The 19,777-nt window shown below is 46.4% G+C and overlaps 1 protein-coding gene across 3 annotated transcripts in view; it reads right to left on the bottom strand.

Annotated features, from left to right (window-relative positions):
- Window positions 1–15,197, bottom strand: part of Hgsnat (heparan-alpha-glucosaminide N-acetyltransferase) — a 28,684-nt gene extending 13,487 nt beyond the window's left edge. The window contains exons 1-8 of one of the 3 annotated variants that reach the window (XM_085680759.2): window positions 15,039–15,197; window positions 11,655–11,770; window positions 10,308–10,444; window positions 9,769–9,890; window positions 7,529–7,598; window positions 3,848–3,917; window positions 2,416–2,525; window positions 99–175 (exon numbers count right to left, since the gene is read on the bottom strand). In XM_085680759.2, the coding sequence (XP_085536885.1) occupies window positions 99–175; window positions 2,416–2,525; window positions 3,848–3,917; window positions 7,529–7,598; window positions 9,769–9,890; window positions 10,308–10,444; window positions 11,655–11,770; window positions 15,039–15,129 (793 nt within the window). In that variant the 5' untranslated portion in view covers window positions 15,130–15,197. Of the gene's footprint in view, window positions 1–98; window positions 176–2,415; window positions 2,526–3,847; window positions 3,918–7,528; window positions 7,599–9,768; window positions 9,891–10,307; window positions 10,445–11,654; window positions 11,771–13,001; window positions 13,265–15,038 lie in introns of those variants that run through there. The other 2 variants (XM_085680757.2, XM_085680758.2) reach the window with 2 other exon arrangements.
- Window positions 15,198–19,777: the final 4,580 nt, after the last annotated feature.

The raw sequence follows: 19,777 nt of genomic DNA, 5'->3' as shown, positions 1-19,777 counted from the left end.
GTAAGCTAGGGTGGGAGGGCCCTGGTGGACAGCCCACAGGTAATGCCGTGTTATCCTCTGGTCTCTCTGAGGGTCAGGCTGGGAGACCAGTAACTTACCATTCCAGCTGGAATGCTTGAAGTACCAATACTTTCCTCCTCCATAGTTGACGAAGACCATGAGAATGAGGGCTAGCCTACAAGGTAAACAAAGGGGGCGGTGTTGACACAACCCCTGAAGGACAGACGCTTTCAGATAAGGGGTGTCACATGATAGTGTGACTCTACAGAGCAGCTGAGGGCACAAGTAGACAATTTAAGATACGATTATCTGTTGCTCACTATGAGGGGCCACACGAGGATGCTCGGCCACCAACATTTCTAACGCAGTATCTCAAGAGAAATTTACACTTGGGCTGACCATATGGCTCAGCTGGTAAAGACACTACAGGCCTAAAGACCACAGCCTGCATGGTAGAAGGGGAGGATTAACTCCTGTAAATGGCCTCTCACCTCCACGGATGCACCATGACGAGGAACATGCATGCATGCACACACACGCACACACATACACACATACAATAAAGAAAACTTCATAATATGCTACTGAATTTCTTTAAATTAATTTTTTTTGAGACAGAGGTTTTTCTGTGTAACAGCCCTGGCTGTCCTGCAACTCGCTTTGTAGACCAGGCTAGCTTCGAACTCAAAGAGATTTGCCTGCCTGTGTCTCCTGAGTGCTGGGTTCAAAGATGTGGGCCACCACACTCTGCTTATGCTACTGAATTTTCTGATCTGAAAACAAAGTAACATGTCTCCAGGAATGCAACTTCTTAAAAATTATTTTGGATCTCTCAGGCTGACTTTCGTAGAAGACATAGACGCCTGGGACTCAGAAAACTAAGGGTCTAAAACTTGAGTCTTGCTTTCTTATGAGGCACATTCCCAGGCACTTAGTGCTAGTTTCTGGCCACCTATGAACCTCTGATTCCCAAGTGTCAATGGCGACAGACGGAAAGAAAAAGAATACCCTCAGCTGGACTCTGGAGGGCTGTCCTTTGGTGCTACCCTGAGAAGGGACAAGCTGGCATGCTGAGAGACTAACCGCCTGTGCCTCGTGACCCAACTGCCTAGGACACACGCCTCACTCTCCCACTTAGCAGCCCAGTGGTTGAGAAAGTCATTTAACTCGGTAGCTCTATTTCTCCATCCGTGAAGAGCACGTTTTTGTAGTTTTACTAAGAGTTCAGACAAGATGAGCTAGGGCTGCGATGGCCCAGGGAACGACATAGCTGTCATCAGTTCTGTACTCTGGGATTATTCCATCTGAAGCCTGGAATTCGCTAATACCAGATGTGTCCGTGATGCCACGGGTGGGAACGCCACACTGCTGTCACGTCATCTCATAGCGAAAATGCAGGTGCTGGCTGGTGGTGAGGCAGCAGTTGCCCTCCTGAGAGGAGCCTGCCATAAATCCCAGAATGCCTCACTCAGCCCCCCAAGGGAAAAGACACAAAACAAAAACAAACAAACAACCTACAGGCACAGTAAAAATCCTGTCTAAACTCATTTTCAGGTCACGCATGTGAGGTAAGGGAAAGGAAACTAAATTCGTGCTTGGGCCTGGGTCCCAGCCACAAGATTTCTCAATGTTAATATTCAAACCCGCTGAACTCTGAAACACTTCTGGCTCCAAGCCTATGAATAGGGGCAGCTTATCCAAACCCAGGACCCGGCTCTCATCTATCTAATCAGGTCCTCGGGACTCCAGATGCTAATCAGTGGAAGTCAGTCATTCTCGGGTGGAAGAAATGAAGAACTGACATTGAGTATTTTATTTCTGGTTCACAGTTATGGACTCTGTCAGAGTTTGGCCTCAGTATAACGAGCACGGCACAGGACTGTGGGTCTGCTGGCAGAGATAGAGCCGTGGGCTGGCGAGCCTTCAGAGCTGGCAGTGTGGCCTGAACAGAGCCCCTTGCCCAGACCACTAAACACATTAGCAGAAACTGGTTCCGGCTGAGTTCCTTCTCTCTTCTCTCTCCACCTCACGGTGACCCCGACTTTTGCTTCACTTTTCTTGTTTGCTTTTTGTGGTGCTGGGGAATGACCTCTGTGGTACTGGGGAATGACCTCGGAGCCAAGCACAAGCTAAGCATGGGTTTGCCCATACTCCGGCCCTTATCATGACAAGTCCAAGCAGAGAGGATGCAGACATTATATTTATTTATTTTTGTCTTTTTGATAAAAGGTCTTATTAGCTATCCGAGGCTGGCTTTGAATTTTCAGCAGTCCTTTTGCCTTGGCCTCCTGGGTGCTGAATGCAACACTACACCAGTAAACACGTAAAATACCTTAAGCTAAAAATGGGCTTGTGTGTAACTATAAAATCTGACATAGACCCGCCCGTACCCACCACGTTATGAGCCCCACTTACCCCCTAAATGTGTCCACGCATCGGAGACGGTAAGGCAAGGCAGGCATGCGTCGTGTTTCTGGTTGAAAGTCATCACTGAGGGGGTCTGCTCTGCTTGGGGATCCTAGCTCCTTCCAAACAGAGAGAAAGAGATGGTATTTAACAAGGCTCAGGAACAGACTTCATTATTCAGTATTCCAGCAGACAAATGAGAGTGGAAATGTAAGGATAACTTTGGGACAATAATTTGGTTTTGTAAAGATCCCATGCCGAGGTTTTATTCTCCACTTTAACTGCATGTTTATGCCCTTTGTGGAGTTTGCTGGTAGTCATGTTGACAGTGATACAAAGAAACGGTTCTGGGGCTGAGGGTGTAACTCAGTGGTAAAGTGCTCGCCTACCATGTGAGAGATCATGTGTTCAGGCCCCCTGCACCAAAAAATCAGGTGTGAACTGGTTCTTAGGTAGTCCAGAACTGATATGGAAATAAACACGCTCCCGAGAATTCATTAGTCCAATATAACACCATATTTGGTCATTACAATGGCCATCAACATTTACACATTTAATACTGATATTTTGGCTCATTTATTTTCAAACAGGGCTGGCTGCTGAATGAAAACTTGTACATCTTAAGGCAGCCCAGACTTCCACCCTCACTGAGAAAGAGAGGGGAGAGGGGTACGGGCCCTTCACAGAAGACGAGGACAAGGCTGCTCTTTATTAAGGACAAGTTGGGGGCTGGCAGGAAGGCCATGCTTGAAGTGCCTGAGGCACAGGCCTCATAACAGAGCTCACAGCGGAAGAAGAAAATCCCACAGGCTGTCTTCTGGCTCTACGCGCAAGCCACAGCTCATGCATGCAAACACTCACACCCATGTGTCTCTCTCATACACATACCTTAATAAATAAGCAATAAAATAAAATACTAAAACAGATGTGAGAGGACTGTCCCAGCCAGAAAGGTGCTTGCCTAGCATATCTGATTCCCTGCCCCATCACCAACAAGATGACATACGCCTGTAATCTCAGCCCTCAGGAGATGGACAAGAGGAGGATCAGGAGTTTAAGGCTATCCTTAGCTATATCCTACGTAGTAAGTTAGAGGTCAGCTTAAGTTATATGTGACCCTGTCTCCAAGAAAGAGAGAGAGAGAAAGGAGAGAGAGAGAGAGAAAGGAAAGAAAGGAAGCATGTAAGCAAGCAAGCTTGCAGGGAATGCGGCTTGCACTGATAATCCCAGCAGACAGGAAGAATCCAGGTCCTAGCCAGGAATGTGGCTGCATGTAGTCTGTGTAGCATACACATGGAGAAAACACTCAGAACATACAGTCTGACTTTCCACAATATAACTGAAATGCATTAAGCGGGACAATGATGCTCACTAAAAGAGAAATTATAAATTCAAATCCAGAATACCTCCCAGACAACACATGCAAACTCGAATAACTCACGGAATTGATGAGGCGGTCAGTTTCTCGAGAAGTTATTGCCTTAGAAATGCAATTACTGAAGTCTTCCAAACTGTATTTAAAAAAAAAAAAGCCTCCATTGGTTTTCTTACTTGAATGGTAATATTTTCAAAATGACTAGCTACTGGAATAAAATTTAAGATCCATAAACATCATCAAAGTTCTTTTAGAAATGGCAAAACACAGAGTAGAGACTGCGGTCGCTTTGTCAGTTAGTAAGAACAATGGTGGTGACTCAAAGAGCCATGAAAATCTCGTGACACCAGGCTTCTTCCTGCCATGAAAATAAGAAGAGCACATGGCAACAACCATGACCACGCAATCCAGGAAAGACTTAAAAGAACACATAAGAAATAGCGAGCACATATAAAAAGCACTTTTCGTGGGATTGTAATTACACACACACACACACACACACACACTGAGCAAGCTGGAGACAGCATCCATTGGCAATTCTTTTATTTGTATGGTTGACCTAATTTAAAAATTAAATTCATCTTTGTGGTTGACAAAAGAGTAAGTACATTCATTGATTTTCTTTAAGATGAGATCTCTACTTGGGTATAAATCATTCCAAAGATCTCCAGCTCACAAGACAGCTCACTAAGTAAAGATGTTTGCCACCAAGGCTGACAACCTGAGTTTGATCTCAGGAACCCATAAGGTAGGAAAGAACTGATTCCCAAGAGACATCCTCTGACTTCCACACGTGTGTATGCCCCGCCACACACACATAAACACACTTAAAAAAAAAAGCCAGACTATCTTGCCAGGCATGGTGTTGCACGCCTTTAATACCAGCACTTGGGAGCCAGAGGAGGGTGGATCTCTGAGTTCAAGGCCACGCCAAACTATACAGAGAGGTCCTGGAGAGCCAGGGATACACTGAGAAACCCTGTCTTGAAAAACCAAAAAAACCCAAAAGTTATATCTCGGCTTGCTTTCAAACAAAGCCATCCATATGCTTAGATAAACACAATGAGTCACTGAGCTTCAGATATCCACACGTGGGCAATCTTACTTCCCCTAACTTCCCCTCCTGACTTTCCATACTGTAAAGAAAGCCCGGGTATGAAACCACCTGATCCATAAACACTGAGGTCTCTGGAAAAGGGAACACTGTTCTGTCTCTAAACACAATAACAATATTATTATAGTCTAATCTGCTTTCTTAAGTTTATTTATGATGTGGGGGAGATGTGCATATGCCATGTGTGGAGGTCAGAGGTCAGCTTGGGAGTTGGTTCTCTCCTTCCATGTGTAACCGGGTTGGGTCAGGTTGGCAGGCTTGGTGACGAGAGCCACTGTGCAGGCCTTTCCCATCACTGCAATTCAAATGACAGCAAAGCTCCTTGCTGTCTTCACACAGCCAGCTCAGTCTGCCCGGCTTGTAGATGTTCTTCACACTTCAAATGTTCACACCAGCCCCACAAAAAATCCACACAGCCCATGCTTCCGCTTGTAACAGCTCTTACAAACCAGAACCATTTCTGGTCCACACGGCCCTGCCCGCATCACCGTGGTGTGAATCATTAACACAGACACATCGAGGAAGTGCCAAAGCAGAGAGGCTGAAACACTTAGAAGTAAATAGACACTTATCGTTGTTTCTTCTTCAAGAGAAGGGGGCATCATTCTTGGCCTATGAAACGTCCTTAGCTTACACAGGTGTGCTGGGAAACCGCAGAGCAAGGGGTGGCCTTTAGCTCCCCTCTGCCAGAGCACTGAGTTCACGCCTCCGCAGGAGAGGTAAAGATTAGTCCAATTACACAGGGCCAAGATGGCAAGATGAACGGCTCCTCCCTGCAAGAACCTCATTCCAGCTCCCTTACGATGGAGTGAAGGGACAGAGCCAGCCACACCAGAGCACCGAGAGAGAGCACACCGCTACAGTAGAACAGCATGCCCATCTCAGCAGAAGACTGACAAGCTAACACCTGATCCAAAGAAATGAAACCGCAAAGCTTCTACTTTCTTCCCGGGAAGCTGCTGCATCGAATCGTGACGCCTAAGAAGCAAGTGACTCTTACCAATATAAGGTCAGGTTTCCGAGACATGGGATGAAAGGATTTGAAAAGCTTACAAAGTTAGGTCAGAATATATAAGCTCCCTCAAGGCAGTCAAACTAAGGTTTTTTTCATACTTTTTTTTTTCATACTTCCAATTGAGCTGAATGGCCAATAGCTAAGCAGGAGGTATAGGTGGGATTTCCAGGGAGAGAAAGGAAGAGGAGGAAGGATTCAGGGGCAGGAGACACCAGGAGACACTGAGGGGAAACAGGAGGTACAAGATGGAAAAGAGACAATACCAGGAGATATAACGTAGATGAATACAAACGGCCTAATTTAGAGTTACAAGAGCTAGTTAGGAACAAGCCCATGCTACAGGCCAAGCTTTCATCATTAGTGAGAAGTCTCCGTGTCATTATTTGGGAGATGGCTGACGGGACAGAGAAATACTCGTTGCAGAACACAGCTTACTAATGAAGTCTGTGGTCCTTCAGGAGACCCAAAACCCTAAGGAATGAACATGTGAGAATACAGCCTCTCTTCCTGTCGTCTGTCCTTCCTTCCTAGACCAGTTCCACTATGGAGCCAAGGCTCGCTCTGAACCCAAACTCCATATCCCCCTCCCTCTACCTCCCGACTGCTGGGGTTACAAGTGTGTGTCATATGACCACCGTTCTTCTTCCCTTTAAAACATGAAAGAACTCTCCTTTACAGGGCAGAGAGACGGCTTGGCAATAAAGAATGTATATTGTTCTTAAAGAAGACCTGGGTTTGGGTCCCAGCACCTACACTGGGGGGCTCACAACTACCTTGATTCCAGCTCTAGGGGATCCAATGCCTCTGGCCTCTGTGGACACGGACAGATGGACGGACACACACACATACACCCCTCTGGCCTCTGTGGTCACACACACACACACACACACGGACAGAGAGAAAGAGAGAGAGACAAACATAGACAGACACACATGGACAGACATACAAAGAGACAGACACATACTAACACATATACATTACTTTCTAAAAATAAATTAAATCTTCCAGTTGATTAAACCAGCCTGCTTGGTTTACCTAGTTTGCTCTGTTTTTCTTGTCTGGTTTACTGGTTCACTCGCCAGGATCACTGTTAACCAGGCCGAGAAGGCCAATGCCCTCTCCAATCAGATGCTTCTACCCACAGGAAAAAGAATCCACACTGAGGTCCTGAGCTACATGCGCCCTTGTGCGACACTTTGGCCCCCAGACTCTTGAGCTAATGGGAAACAGAGGAAGATGCAGTGGAAGCGTGGAGAAGAGGAGAACCCGTGTGGCAACCTTCTAAAACTCAATCCAGGGTTCCTTAGGAACTAAACGTTTCTCAAACATCTTCATCTTCAGCCATGTTGAGAGAATAAAGGCAAAGACCCATTTGCACCCTCATGAGCATGCCCTACGGTCAGAGACTACATTACAGTCTGCTCGGATGCCCAGGACTGGAACAGACATGGCAGATGCGCAAACGCTTGCTAAACAGAGAATAACGATCATCTATGTGTGTCTGCTTCTGGTGACTGTCCTAAGGTGGAAGAGTGGACAATGGAGGGCCAAATTACCCTCTCTAGGTACATTATTTCTGGGTCTTTGTTTCCCGGTCATGTTCTCCTCAACAACTTACCTCAGTAAGAACCTCAGGAAAGATATCGCGATGATGAGTGCTAGACCAACAAGAAATGCGATGCTCACAGCTATAAAAGAAGAAAACATTATCCTCACGATGTCATCCTAAGTATCAAAGCTGCTGGGGCGGTGCATCACCCTGTCAGTGACAGCTGGAAGCAAATATGAGCAAAGCTCACACTCCTATGCTAAACGTTGTATAAACAATTAAGAACGAAGCATGCAGGAGCATTGCATGACATGCTCACAACGCATCCATCACTCAGTTCCTGGATGATTGATTACTATCATCAAAAGACCGTCTCCCATGGTGCTGGGGACGCAGCTCAGTGGTGGAGCATTGATCTTGCATTTTCAAGCACTTGGGTTCTATCTTCAGCAAAACAAAAACGGTATTGCGAGGTTTCATCTACTGAGTCCCTTCTCCTTGTTTTGCTAACACGCTTTAAACCCAGGTATGTGTCATTTCATCCCTACGTACTTCACTGTGTTCATAAGACATGGGTCCTGCAGGAGGTCTGGTGACCCCGTGTGTCTCCTGTCGTACCACACAACAGGGTCAGTCTACTAAACAACCAGATCTCAAAACCATCAAGGCCGTGAAAGACAAAGGAAGGTCAAGGGACACTGACAAGGCAGTTTTGACAACTAAATGCAACGTGGGATCCTAGACTAGCTCCTGAGTGACAGCAACGGCACCAGGGGAAATGGCTCAGCAATAAATGCCCTGGCCACCAAGCCTGCAACCCGAGTTCCCAGCCCAGGACCCCCGTGGTAGAAGAAGAGAACAAAAGCCCCGAAGTTGTCTTTGACTCCACAACATGTGGACTGTGGAACCAACAACAGAATAAATAAACAAATGTATGTTAAAAAAAGACAACTTGAGACGTTTAAATGTGTATAAATCGGGGCTATGTAAATGTTAAGTTCCTGGCCCCAATAATTATGTACAGGGTAACCATAGTATGCTTATACAGTTTAAGGACATACACACAGCTAGATAAAGGGTGTTCAGAAACTTTCTGTAACATTTCTGCAAACCTAAAACTTCTTCACAGTGTCATGCAAAGCTACCAACAACTCTTTCATACTGAGGAGGCACCACCTATAACTGGCCACGTGACACACATACACACTGAGGAGGCACCAGTAGCGGACCGTGTGACATAGACACGCTAAGCAGGCAAGGGCCTGTCGATCTGGTGTCACAGCACACAGTGGCTTCCAGGTCCAGGCTCAGCAACAAGCACCTTTACCTGCTGAGCCATCTCACTGGCCCTCAAAGGACAACCATCTACATTAAGAGCTCCTGTTAATCCAAAGGCAACTTAAGCATTATTTTCATTTTTCTCTTCTTTGTTTCATAATAACCCCACAGTTTTTATACTTTTTACATGCTATTTTCTCATCAGTGACAGTTATTACATTTTAATTGTATTTACATTTAATTTTGGTACGTACCTACGTGTACCGTACTGTGCATGTGTGGAGGTCAGAGGCCAACTTGCAGGAGTCTGATCTCTCCTACCACGTGAGATCCAGGGACTGAACTCAGATCCTCAGGCTTGGTGGCAAGGGCTTTACCTGCCGAGCCATCTTGCTGGGCCTCATTACTCTTTTTTAACTCCGTGGGCGGCCCACACTGCTCCCTTGTGAAGGGCTCTACATTCTGAGATAACGTCACTCTTAGCTCTCTGTGAACAGAACTTACTAATGACACAAAGGTCCCCTGTTGTTCTTTAAAGAGTATCACACACAGTAATTTCTAGAGAGGGTTCAAGGTGACAGATGCTCTGCTGTGGAGCTGTGAGAAGGTGAAGGATTTCCCTTACTGTGAGGGCACCTCAGGAGCTGTCACTGTCAAGGCTCCCAGGAACACTATGTATGCCCTGGCCCCAGAAACAGAAAGTTAACTGCCCTATTTCTAGTTTCTTTCCACGTGTGCTTAAACCCAGCGATATCAAAATGTGCTGCCATATCACATAATTTTCTTCGTATGTATCTATGACATAGCAAAACCACCAAACTTGGAATGGAGGTATAGAATACACGCTTTAGCATGGGTGAGGTCCTGATTCTAATCCCCAGCACCAAAAAGCAACTCCAACAAATGAATGGTAGCGGTAATACATAATCCATGTTTTAAATGAATGACCATGTCATGAAGTGTCAGATGCAAGGAGACCAAAAACTCTGAAAATACAAACTTAAGAAAACAACGAAGACGCATATACATACGAAGGTTACTGTCGACTGGATTCTCGTTGACAACTAGGTCACAGGCGACTTCACTGGCTCCAGGGGAAGAATGCTGGACCAAAAGGGAATAGTTCCCAAATTCTCCAAATTTGTATTCCAGCCTAAAAAGAGCAGGTAAAATGAAGGCCAAAGGTTACACTAGGAAATAAGTGGAAATAAATAACTAGACCAGAGGTTCTCAACCCATGGGTCAAGACCCTAGGGGATTGAATACCAGTTATCCTGCATATCAGACATTGATAAACAACTCATAACAGCAGCAAAATTACAGTTATGAAGCAGAAACAAAATAGTTTTATGGTGGGGGTCACCACAACATGAGGAACTGTGTTAGGAAGGTTGAGAACCACTTGAGCTAGACTCTGCTAACACCATCAGCAAGGAACGATATAAATTCTTATATACAGATCGGGAAGATTAAGAAAAATATTTTAAAGAGAGGAAAAGCAAAAACCATGCAGGAGAAAAAAAAAAAGGAAAAGCAGACTCAAGATAGACCATGACGAGCAGGCACGGACCTGCAAGCTGCAGTCTCTCCCTGGGTGTAATTAACTTGTAGGATGGACCCGTGCTGGGTGCTCACGGAGACGGCCACAACGCTTGGCTTCGCAGGTTTGCCACTGTGAGAGACGTTCGCCAGAGGCTGGAAGGTGCACTGTGGAGACAAAGCCAGCAGGCACGGTGTCAGGGTGTTCTCATTCTCAGAGTAGGAGCCACTGTTATTCGGCAGGGCCCTGAGCTGTTAGGCAGGAGGCTTCCCATAAACTACACCTCTCATCCTGTTAGGGGTCTGCAAAGTCTCTCAGAGGTTGGGGGACACGATAGCCAAGAGAAAAATCCTAGCTCTTCCTTGTATGTTAAAAAACTTAAACTGCAGTCATGCAGATAAAATTTGCCCATTTTATATTAAAATAATGACGGCCATGATGGAACTGAACAATCTTTATTCATAGGGAAACTTTTCACAAATTAATAAATATAGCCTACTTTAAATCTTGCATTCTATTGTTTCAGTATTATTTAACCGATTTACAGGATCCTATTTTACATATTTCTATTTACTACATATATATCACTAACTATAAGAACTGTGGGTATTTATGTCTTCAAGTATTTCCTACTGTAGCTTTACATTTTTGTCATATAAACTTATTGTTTTAAAATATCTACCCATGAGGTTCTTACTCTTTTAGATTCTTTCCTTAATGCAAATTTCCGAAAGTGAAATCACTGGATAAGAATCGTCTTAGGGGCTGGAGAGATGGCTTAGAGGTTAAGAGCACTGGCTGCTCTTCCAAAGGTCCTGAGTTCAATTCCCAGCAACCACATGGTGGCTCACAACCATCTGTAATGAGATCTGATGCCCTCTTCTAACATGCAGGCAGAACACTGTATACATAATAAATAATTAAAAAAAAAAAAGAATCGTCTTAGCCGATGGTGGTGTCGGCAGCAGAGAACACCTTTAATCTCAGTACCTGGGAGGCAGAGACAGGTGGATCTCTGTGAGTTCGAGGCCAGCCTGGTCTACAAAGAGAGTTCCAGAGACAGCCAAGGCTACACAGAGAAACCCTGTCTCAAAAAAACAAAATCTTAATTTTAATAAGAATTCCTGTCCTATGGCCTAGCAGTACTCAAACAAATAAGTTTTTTTTTTCCTAATTTAAAGAAAGGATAAGGGAACAGAACCAATCCCTGCCAAACATTCTCCCTTGATCATATTCCATCTAGTTCTTAACTATAATCTACTTTTGTTTCCTTGCCTGTAAATCTGAAGGGAATAAGAAAGGGCTTAGACATCAGAACGCTGGAAGGGTGCACCAAACAAGGCCCGAAGCAAATGGAGGGATGCAGACGATACGCACTTGGTAACAGGACTCCGATTTCCAGTACACCGTTAGGCTTGTCCCGGACAGTTCATTGTGGATGAGGAGCAGAGCCTGATCCATCTTCAGCTCCGCGGGCCTCTTTTCATCTACATCTGAGAAGGACCGGAAAGAAAAGTTATAAAACAAAAGAACCAAAATCCCAGAGCACCAGAGGGAGACAGACAAACACAGCATTACTGCTTCACAAATACCTACAGGCTGGAGCATGTGTGGCCTTCAGCCCAAAGCCCCGTGACCTGTGTGCAATGCCACACGCAGAGGCCCTTTGCACAGATGGCTCAGCTACAACTGAGGTCCCATCCGCACTATTCCCATCCAGGGTGTGAGGAGTGTCTGAGGAGGTAACACTGAATAATGAGGTCATGAGCTAGGCTCTTTTCTGTTATGCAGAAGAACAAAGCTCACAGCTTTTGCCCCTGCCCATGGCCACAGCTCTCCAATGAAATCACTGATCTGAACCAAGGGTCTATTATTCCCATGTCTAGACTTCAGCTCAGCCTCCGCAACTTGTTACAAATGCAGACTGCAGCTCTACCTCTCCGAGAAGGCATCAAGAGACATCAAAGGCTGGAGAGGTGGCTCAGCCATTAAGAGCACTAGCTGCTCTTCCAGAGGACACCAGTTGGACTCCCAGCACCCATACGGCAACTCACAACAGTCTGTAACTGCAGTCTCAGGAGATCCGACACCCCCTTCTGGCCTCTGCAAGTACCAGGCATGCACATGGTGCAGAGACATCCATGCAGACAAGACACCCATACATATAAACATTACATGAGGAGACACCAAGATACAGGTGTGTATGAAAACAATGGCAGGCAAGGCCATCACCCTCAAGGTCCACCCCAGTGACCTCACTGAGAATATCACGGTCAAGATCGAACCAGGGTGCCCAACCTGACCACCAGTTCTCGATACACAGCAATGGCAGCCAGAGCATGACCTCATGCTCTTGGGCTCCACCGTTAGAAACAGTCCAGCCTGCACCGACTGCTGCACTTACATGGAGGCACCATCCAGCTCTCCCAGAAGCAAAACTGATGAGAAGACCGGCCCTAAGTGCTACACCTACCTGCGCTTACCAGCTGTGTGCTGTTGCCAACTCCTTCAGCCTCCAACCCAAGGCCAAGCAAAGCCAAGGGCAGCTGCCAGGCCTATACTCTTGGGACCCTAATAATGTAACGAAGCCCCACTTACACTGGCAGAAGCAGTAAAAGAAACAAACAGGTAAATAGAGCCTGCAGCCCTGCCGCCCAACTCACATAAGCAGGTGGGCAAGGCCCCTGGGCCGTTCTGCCTCTTAATAGTTTAGGCCTCTTGTACCTCCTCATTCTGGTGGGGGACGCTGAATCTCCAGATCTGAAGGAGTCACAAGTGTGGGAGACGACTGAAGGGCGGAAACGCTCTGCTTTCGCATTCAACAAGGGGTCCAGGTCACAGCTTGCCAGATGACATCATTAGATGGCACACACATGATAATCATTTAGGGACCGGGGTGGCTCCTCCCCTCACCATGTAGGCTTCAGGGACCGAACTCAAGCAGTCGGGTTTGACAACACACGTTAGTGTTGAGCCATTCTGTCAGCCTTGGATGTTATTTTTTAAACAAAGTACCCAGAGAACGAGTTTTCATGAGTGAGGTTTTCCCTCCAAAATAGTCTTTCAAAGATTTTAATACAATCTGAAAAGTACTGTGAAATTCCAGTCCTATTTAGCGGGGCTGGCAGTGACTTTCTCACTATGTGCCACATCCCAAAAGTCTTATACATTTGTGTCCTCCTCCCCCTCCCAGTTGGGGTTTCTCCGCATTGCCATGATTGGCCTTGAATTGTTGGCTTCAGGGATCCTTCTGCTTCAGTCTCCCAAAGAGCTGGGGTTCCAGGCAGGCACCACATTGAGACCTAGAGAAATCAACCAACTGGCTGAAGGTCACGAGTTGCTAGCAGGCCGGTCTAAGTGGAGGTCAGTCAGTCATCGCAGCTAAGGCCTAGGTTACCACACTCCAGGGAGGAAGTGCATCTGCTTGGGGAATCTCTGTTCTCAATTGGCCTTTGGATTTCTCCCTCACTTTCCAGCTGATAAATAGAAAACAGACCTTTTAACACGTCCTCCAAACGCTTGCCATGACTATTTTCCTATCCTGTGATTGGCTGCATGACTGTTTTCCTATCCTGTGATTGGCTGCAATACTTATTTAATCACTCTCCTAAACCCAGGTAGTCTTAGGTGATTGTTTTATCTTTGTCGTAAGTGTCTTCTTCATTTTTCCTGATAATTTTTTAAGTGCGTTTGGATGCCTTGCCTGCATGCACGCATATATACCACACGAGTGCCTGGGGCCCAAGGAGGCCAGAAAACAGCATCAGAACCCCGGGAACTTGAGTCATATATGGCTGAGAGCTGTCATATGGATGCTGGGAATCGCCAGAACAGCCAGATAATTCACTTAACCTAGAGACATCTCTCCACACCATTTTTGACGCTCTTCCATTTCGAGTTTAGTGCAATTCCCTGTGCACCTGATCATCTTTTCTCTATAATTTCAGCATCCCTTGGTGGTTGGAATGACTATACTTCTATTTCTTCGTCCTGAGAGGTGCTTCGATTTCCCTTGTGGATTCTAGACTCGCAAAGCTCTTGACATTGTTACTATGGTAGCCAGGACTATACAGAGTCTCTCAGGCCTAGCCAACATCAGAACTGCCTGGGAAGCTTCAAAACGAACAGCAACAAGAAGTTCAAACACCCTGACCAGACTCCAAACTCAGCATGGTTTTTAAAAATCGCTCCTCCCGACGACAAGTCTAAAACCCTGAATTCTTACACCTTTCTTTGTACTTCTTTGCATTACTTCAATGTATTTTTAAAGTTTGGAAGGTGGAGGGGTGTGTTTCACACAGACACCGCATCCAAGTTCTGAGCCGGAAAAGGGGGTGAATGGTGGGGAAGAGGCAGGCGACACACCGTGCGGGAGGATAGGCCCTACCCCATACAATGCGCAAAGGGGGTTGTCCATCTGCCTCAGTCCCTGAACCAAACTAGCTTCGACAGAAGTTTGTGGAACGGTGTTGCAGGACCCTGGAACCCTGGGGTCGAGAGAACTCCCAGAATTCCTTATTATTTTTTTTTTCCACCCCTATCCCAGGTGAATTTGGAGCCGGACTGAGCACCCAACCCGGACGCCCGCGACTGAACCTGGGAAGCCAGGCCGAACCGGGCTCCCGGGTCGCAGCTCTCACTGCAGCCCACCCCAGAGCGGACCCGGCGCCTAGCTCAGGTCCTGTGCCCCGGGGGTCGTGGGGACGTCCCGGGCAGGCCCACGCACGGTCCCCGCTGCCCCCAGCCCGCGCAGCCGCTCACCTGGCTCCGCCCGGCGGCCGGGAGCGAGCAGCGTGGCGCTCAGCACCGAGCCGGCCAGCAGCAGCGCGACCAGCGCCGGGCCCGCACCCATGCCGCTTGCCGCCTCCCTCGGGGAGCTGTGCTCCTCGGTCCCCGCTGCCGAGCTGCGCTCCTTCGCCCGGCGCCTGCGCGAGCTCGACCTGCCCGTCAGCGGCCGCTCCATGTCGTCACCGCCGCTGTCCCGCTCGAGAAGGCGGGGCTGCGCCGCAACAGACCCCGCCTCCTATCTCCCTAAGCCCCGCCCCTTCCCACCCCGTGGGAAAGTGTGTGCCTATTCGTAGCACCGCAGAGTGCGTCCTGATTGTTTTTTACCCTTTGCGCAGTGTTTTCCAGTGGAGAGAAACATCCAGAAGAGTGGTCTTTGCTTCCCCAGTTATTCACCCTCACCACTTTCCTGACCGACATTCTAAATTCTTACACCCTAGCCTTTTAACGTGCCCCTGTCCACGTAGAAGATTCCTGCGTAATGAACAAGACTGAAGAGCTTCCCCCTCACGCGCACAAACTCTAGGCGTTCACTACATAGAGGGAAGGATACATCCCCTAAAAGGTCTCCTGTTTCTGGCACGGTGAAGAGGCTGCTGCCAATCTTTTGTGGACGTTAAAGGTGTGCAGGGATGAGGACCCTGCAGATCCACACCGCTGTCTGTATTCCCAGGGAAATCGTCACATGTGAAAAAACACGGGCACAATTTGTAACCCAATTGCTTCTAATAGCAAAAATCGCATGAGCAATCCAAATGGCCATCACACGATGCAACTAGAGGAAATGCTCAGCCCTTCACATAGCCACATGGGAGAGTCTTAAATAAAATGAAGGGAAACCGGCTGCGCTTACCTTTGCAATTATATCCATTTAATTTCTTAGATGGACTCATTTAAAAATCCAACTATGCAAAGAAACAAACATGCAATTGCATTAAAAGAATCACATTCTAGTCAGGCGTATTGGCGCACACCTTTAATCCCAGCACTTGGGAGGCAGAGGCAGGAGGATCTCTGATTTCGAGGCCATACTGGTCTACAGAGTGAGATCCAGGATGGTCAGGGCTATTATACAAACAAACGACGACAACAAAAAACAAAACATAAAAAGTTTTAAGGAGCCAGAGAAGCCCCTGGACACAGGAAAAATAGAAAGCATTCAGGTTTGCAGGGCCAGGAGCTCCAGACCCCAAGCTGAGAGCTCTAACCCATGCTCCTCGAGGGGACTGGACTGGTAGTAGGGTTAAGGGTGCTGCTGCCTCAAGACTGTAACACAGGAGGATGGCACTACTGCTTATGGCTGCCCCCTGCTGCTCCTTGACGCTGCCAAATGCTGGGGGAAATAAAAGGTGAGGTGATAGCAGCCCTGGCAGAGTTCCCCTTGTGTACCCACAAGCTCTACCCAGAAAGAGCAGAACCCTCAGTCTCTAGTGTGGAAGGAAGGGAGGTGAGCTAAACAGAGCTCAGTAGGTGGTTCCCCAGTTAGGGACTGTAGGAAGCCTTCACATGGTCGTTCATAGCAGCTGGAACTTCAGTTCAGGGATCAGATTCCCTTTTCTCATCTTCCTGGTCACTGCGTGCATGCACACACTTAATTGCAGGTAAGCACTTTTAAATCCAAAAAAATTTAAAATATTGAAAAGAAAGAAAAAACCCAAACAAATCACTAAGGAAATCTTGACAAATCCATTGAATTAATAATTACTATTTCAATAGAGTAGGAATGGCTAGATGTCTTCAATAAAACTTATGTGGAAAAATTAGGTATCAGGGGAAAATAAAAACTTACCTTAGAAAACACAATTGTATTCAAGTATTGGTGCGGGAGAATTATCTGTATTCTGTCAATCATATTTTAATAAAACGCTGATTGGCCAGGCAGGCAGTATAGGCAGGAAAGCCAGACAGGAAGTAGAGGTGAAGAAAAGAGACTGGGAGTATTCTAGGAAGCTCCCTCTGCCACTCCTGCGCAGACCACCGAAGAGGAAACATGTAAGCTGACAGCTGAAAAAGGTACCAAGCCACGTGGCTAACATAGATCAGAATAATGGGTTAATATAAGCTATAAGAGTTAACAAGAAGCCTGACCTAATGGACCAATCAGTTTATAATCTTATGGAGTCCTGTGTGTGATTTTCTTTGGGATTTGCCGGTTGTGGGGTACCGGGCGGGATAGAAACCCCAACAAGCCGGCCCTCATGCTACAAAGTATGTGCACACAAAACTGACACTTTTGCCTTGTTATATAGAAGTAAAGAATGACTCCAGGCTTCCTTCTTTGTAAGGTCTCTCCTATTCTTGTCATCTGCATCTTTAAAAACAAAATCATGCTGTGTGTGTGTGTGTGTGTGTATATATATATATATATATATATATATATATATATATACATACATACTCATTTTGATATTTCATTGTATTTTAATAAATTGCCTGAAGATCAGAATGTAAAGCCGCCACACTAGTCAGCCATACAGGCCAGACAGTGGTGGCACACACCTTTGATCCCAGCAGCCACACTAGTTAGCCACAGAGGCTGGGTGGTGGTGGTGCACACTTTTAATCCCAGCACTAGAGAGGACTATAAAGCGAGATGAGACAGGAACTCACTCTCTTTCGGCATGAAGACTTCATAGCGGTAAGAACTCTCTAATGGCTTGACTGCTTTGCTTTTCTGATCTTCAGGTTGAAGCCCAATATCTGCCTCTGGGTTTTTATTATTTTGTGCTACTTAAACCACTACCCCAGAGTTTTAGAACCTTTTAAAAATATACAGCATGAGCTAGGTGGTGGTGGCGCATGCCTTTAATCCTAGCACTTGGGAGGCAGAAACAGGTGGATCTTTGTGAGTTCGAGGCCAGCCTGGTCTACGAGAGCTAGTTCCAGGGTAGGTTCCAAAGCTACAGAGAAACCCTCTCAAAAAACAAAAACAAACAAACAAAAAAGTGTTTATATGTAATTATGTGAGCTAGGCGGTCCAAAGGAAAGTTCCACTACATATGACACCCCACATTGGGTACTTTTTCGTCAGAACTGCTGTTGGGGACTGTGGACCGCCAGACCCTGAATTTCCTGTAAACAACTGTTTTTCCTCTGCTCTGAGGAGCCTGCAGCTGCTCTGAGCACGAGACCCTGATGGCAGGAGCGTGGGTTCTGATGAGTCTGCAGCTGAAAGATTCCGAGAGCAGGGGCGTGGCCAGAGCCCTATATAAGCTGCCCCAGAGCAAGGTAAAGTGGGCTTTCTTGGCATTCTTGTATCAAGGATGTCCCCCGTGTCCCCGGCTGCCTGTCTGTCCGTCTCTGTGTTTGTGTGTTTTGAAATTTTCAGCCTAGTTCCGGTAGCGTGCAGTGAATAGAGTGCGGAATGGAACCGGTGTCAGTTTTACAGACTGTCAGACTGCCAAGACTTACTATAGAAATTTGGCTTTTAGCTTAGGTTTGTTTCTACTAGCTCTTATAACTTAAATTAACCCATCTATATTAATCTACATTCTGCCATGTGGCATTACCTCTCTTGCATCTTACACCTCCTGTTTTCTCTTCATATCTGGCTGGCAACTTCCTGCCTGCCTAAATCCCTTCTCCTATTCCTCTGCTCAGAAATCCTGCTTATCCTCTCCTGCCTAGCTATTGGCCATTCAGCTTTTTATTACACCAATCACAGTAACACACCTTCACAGTGTACAAATATTCTGCAACAGAAGACAGATGTACTTAATGGGTTGACATGGAAATTCAATGAAAGAAATGTAATATGGACTCCAACTTGGATCTCTTGTGCCTTAATTCAGCATATGAAAAAACAGGTTAAATGCAAAGTTAGAGAGATTAGTAAAACATTGGAATGTTCTCCCTCAGAATCTCTCTCCACAGTCCTTAAACTGCATATGATTTGCTCAATGTCGTTATCAAAGTTTATATTCCATGTTTCAGACATAATGATGTATATAATAAATTACATGGTAATGAAAAGAAAGATGTGGGTGTTTGGGCAAACAGTGACCAGGGGGAAACTGACAGATGTCATAAAAATAACCATGAAAATGTGTCTCCTGGGACAGAAGTTACCAGAAGACGTAGTTGGCACCCAAATCTCCACAAGACCAGGTAGGATGCAGACCTCCTGGGCTCCCTGAGTCCCACCAGTTTGTGCACAAGATTTCTGAAGCAGTTACCGGTTGGGCACCCAACAAAGCCCTGGGCGTCACCTACATCAAGACATCACTGATGGTCTCGAGGGGCTGAAGCTTGTCTCGGACATCAACCCAGAAAAGACAGAACTGATAAGAGGTCCCTGTGGAGTTCTGCAGCCAAGTGACTCAAAGAGCTGCCGCAGACAGTGATATCTCATTTGTATTTTAATAAATAAAGCTTGCCTGAAGTTCAGAGCGTGAAATAGCCGCAATGATCAGTCTTACAGACCAAGCAGTGGTGACACACACCATTAATCCCAGTAGCCACCCTAGTTAGCCATTGAAACTGGGAGGTGCATGCCTTTAATCCCAGTGGTGCACGCCTTTAATCCCAGCCCTAGAGAGGAATCTAAAACAGGAGACAGCTCTCACACACAGCTTCATGCTGAGGTTCCTGGAGGCAGGATCACCATTTCGGACAGAGGTAGAAGCGACTGGCTGTTTTGCTTTTCTGACCTTCAGGTTGGACCCCAATTTCTATCTCTGAGCTTTTATTAATCATGCTACAGACGACCAACTTCT

Source organism: Myodes glareolus, chromosome 23, assembly GCF_982192425.1.
Source record: "Myodes glareolus chromosome 23, mMyoGla1.1, whole genome shotgun sequence".
NCBI lineage: Eukaryota > Metazoa > Chordata > Mammalia > Rodentia > Cricetidae > Myodes > Myodes glareolus.
Note: the sequence above shows the minus strand (reverse complement) of the source record. Positions and strands in the feature narration are given on the sequence as shown.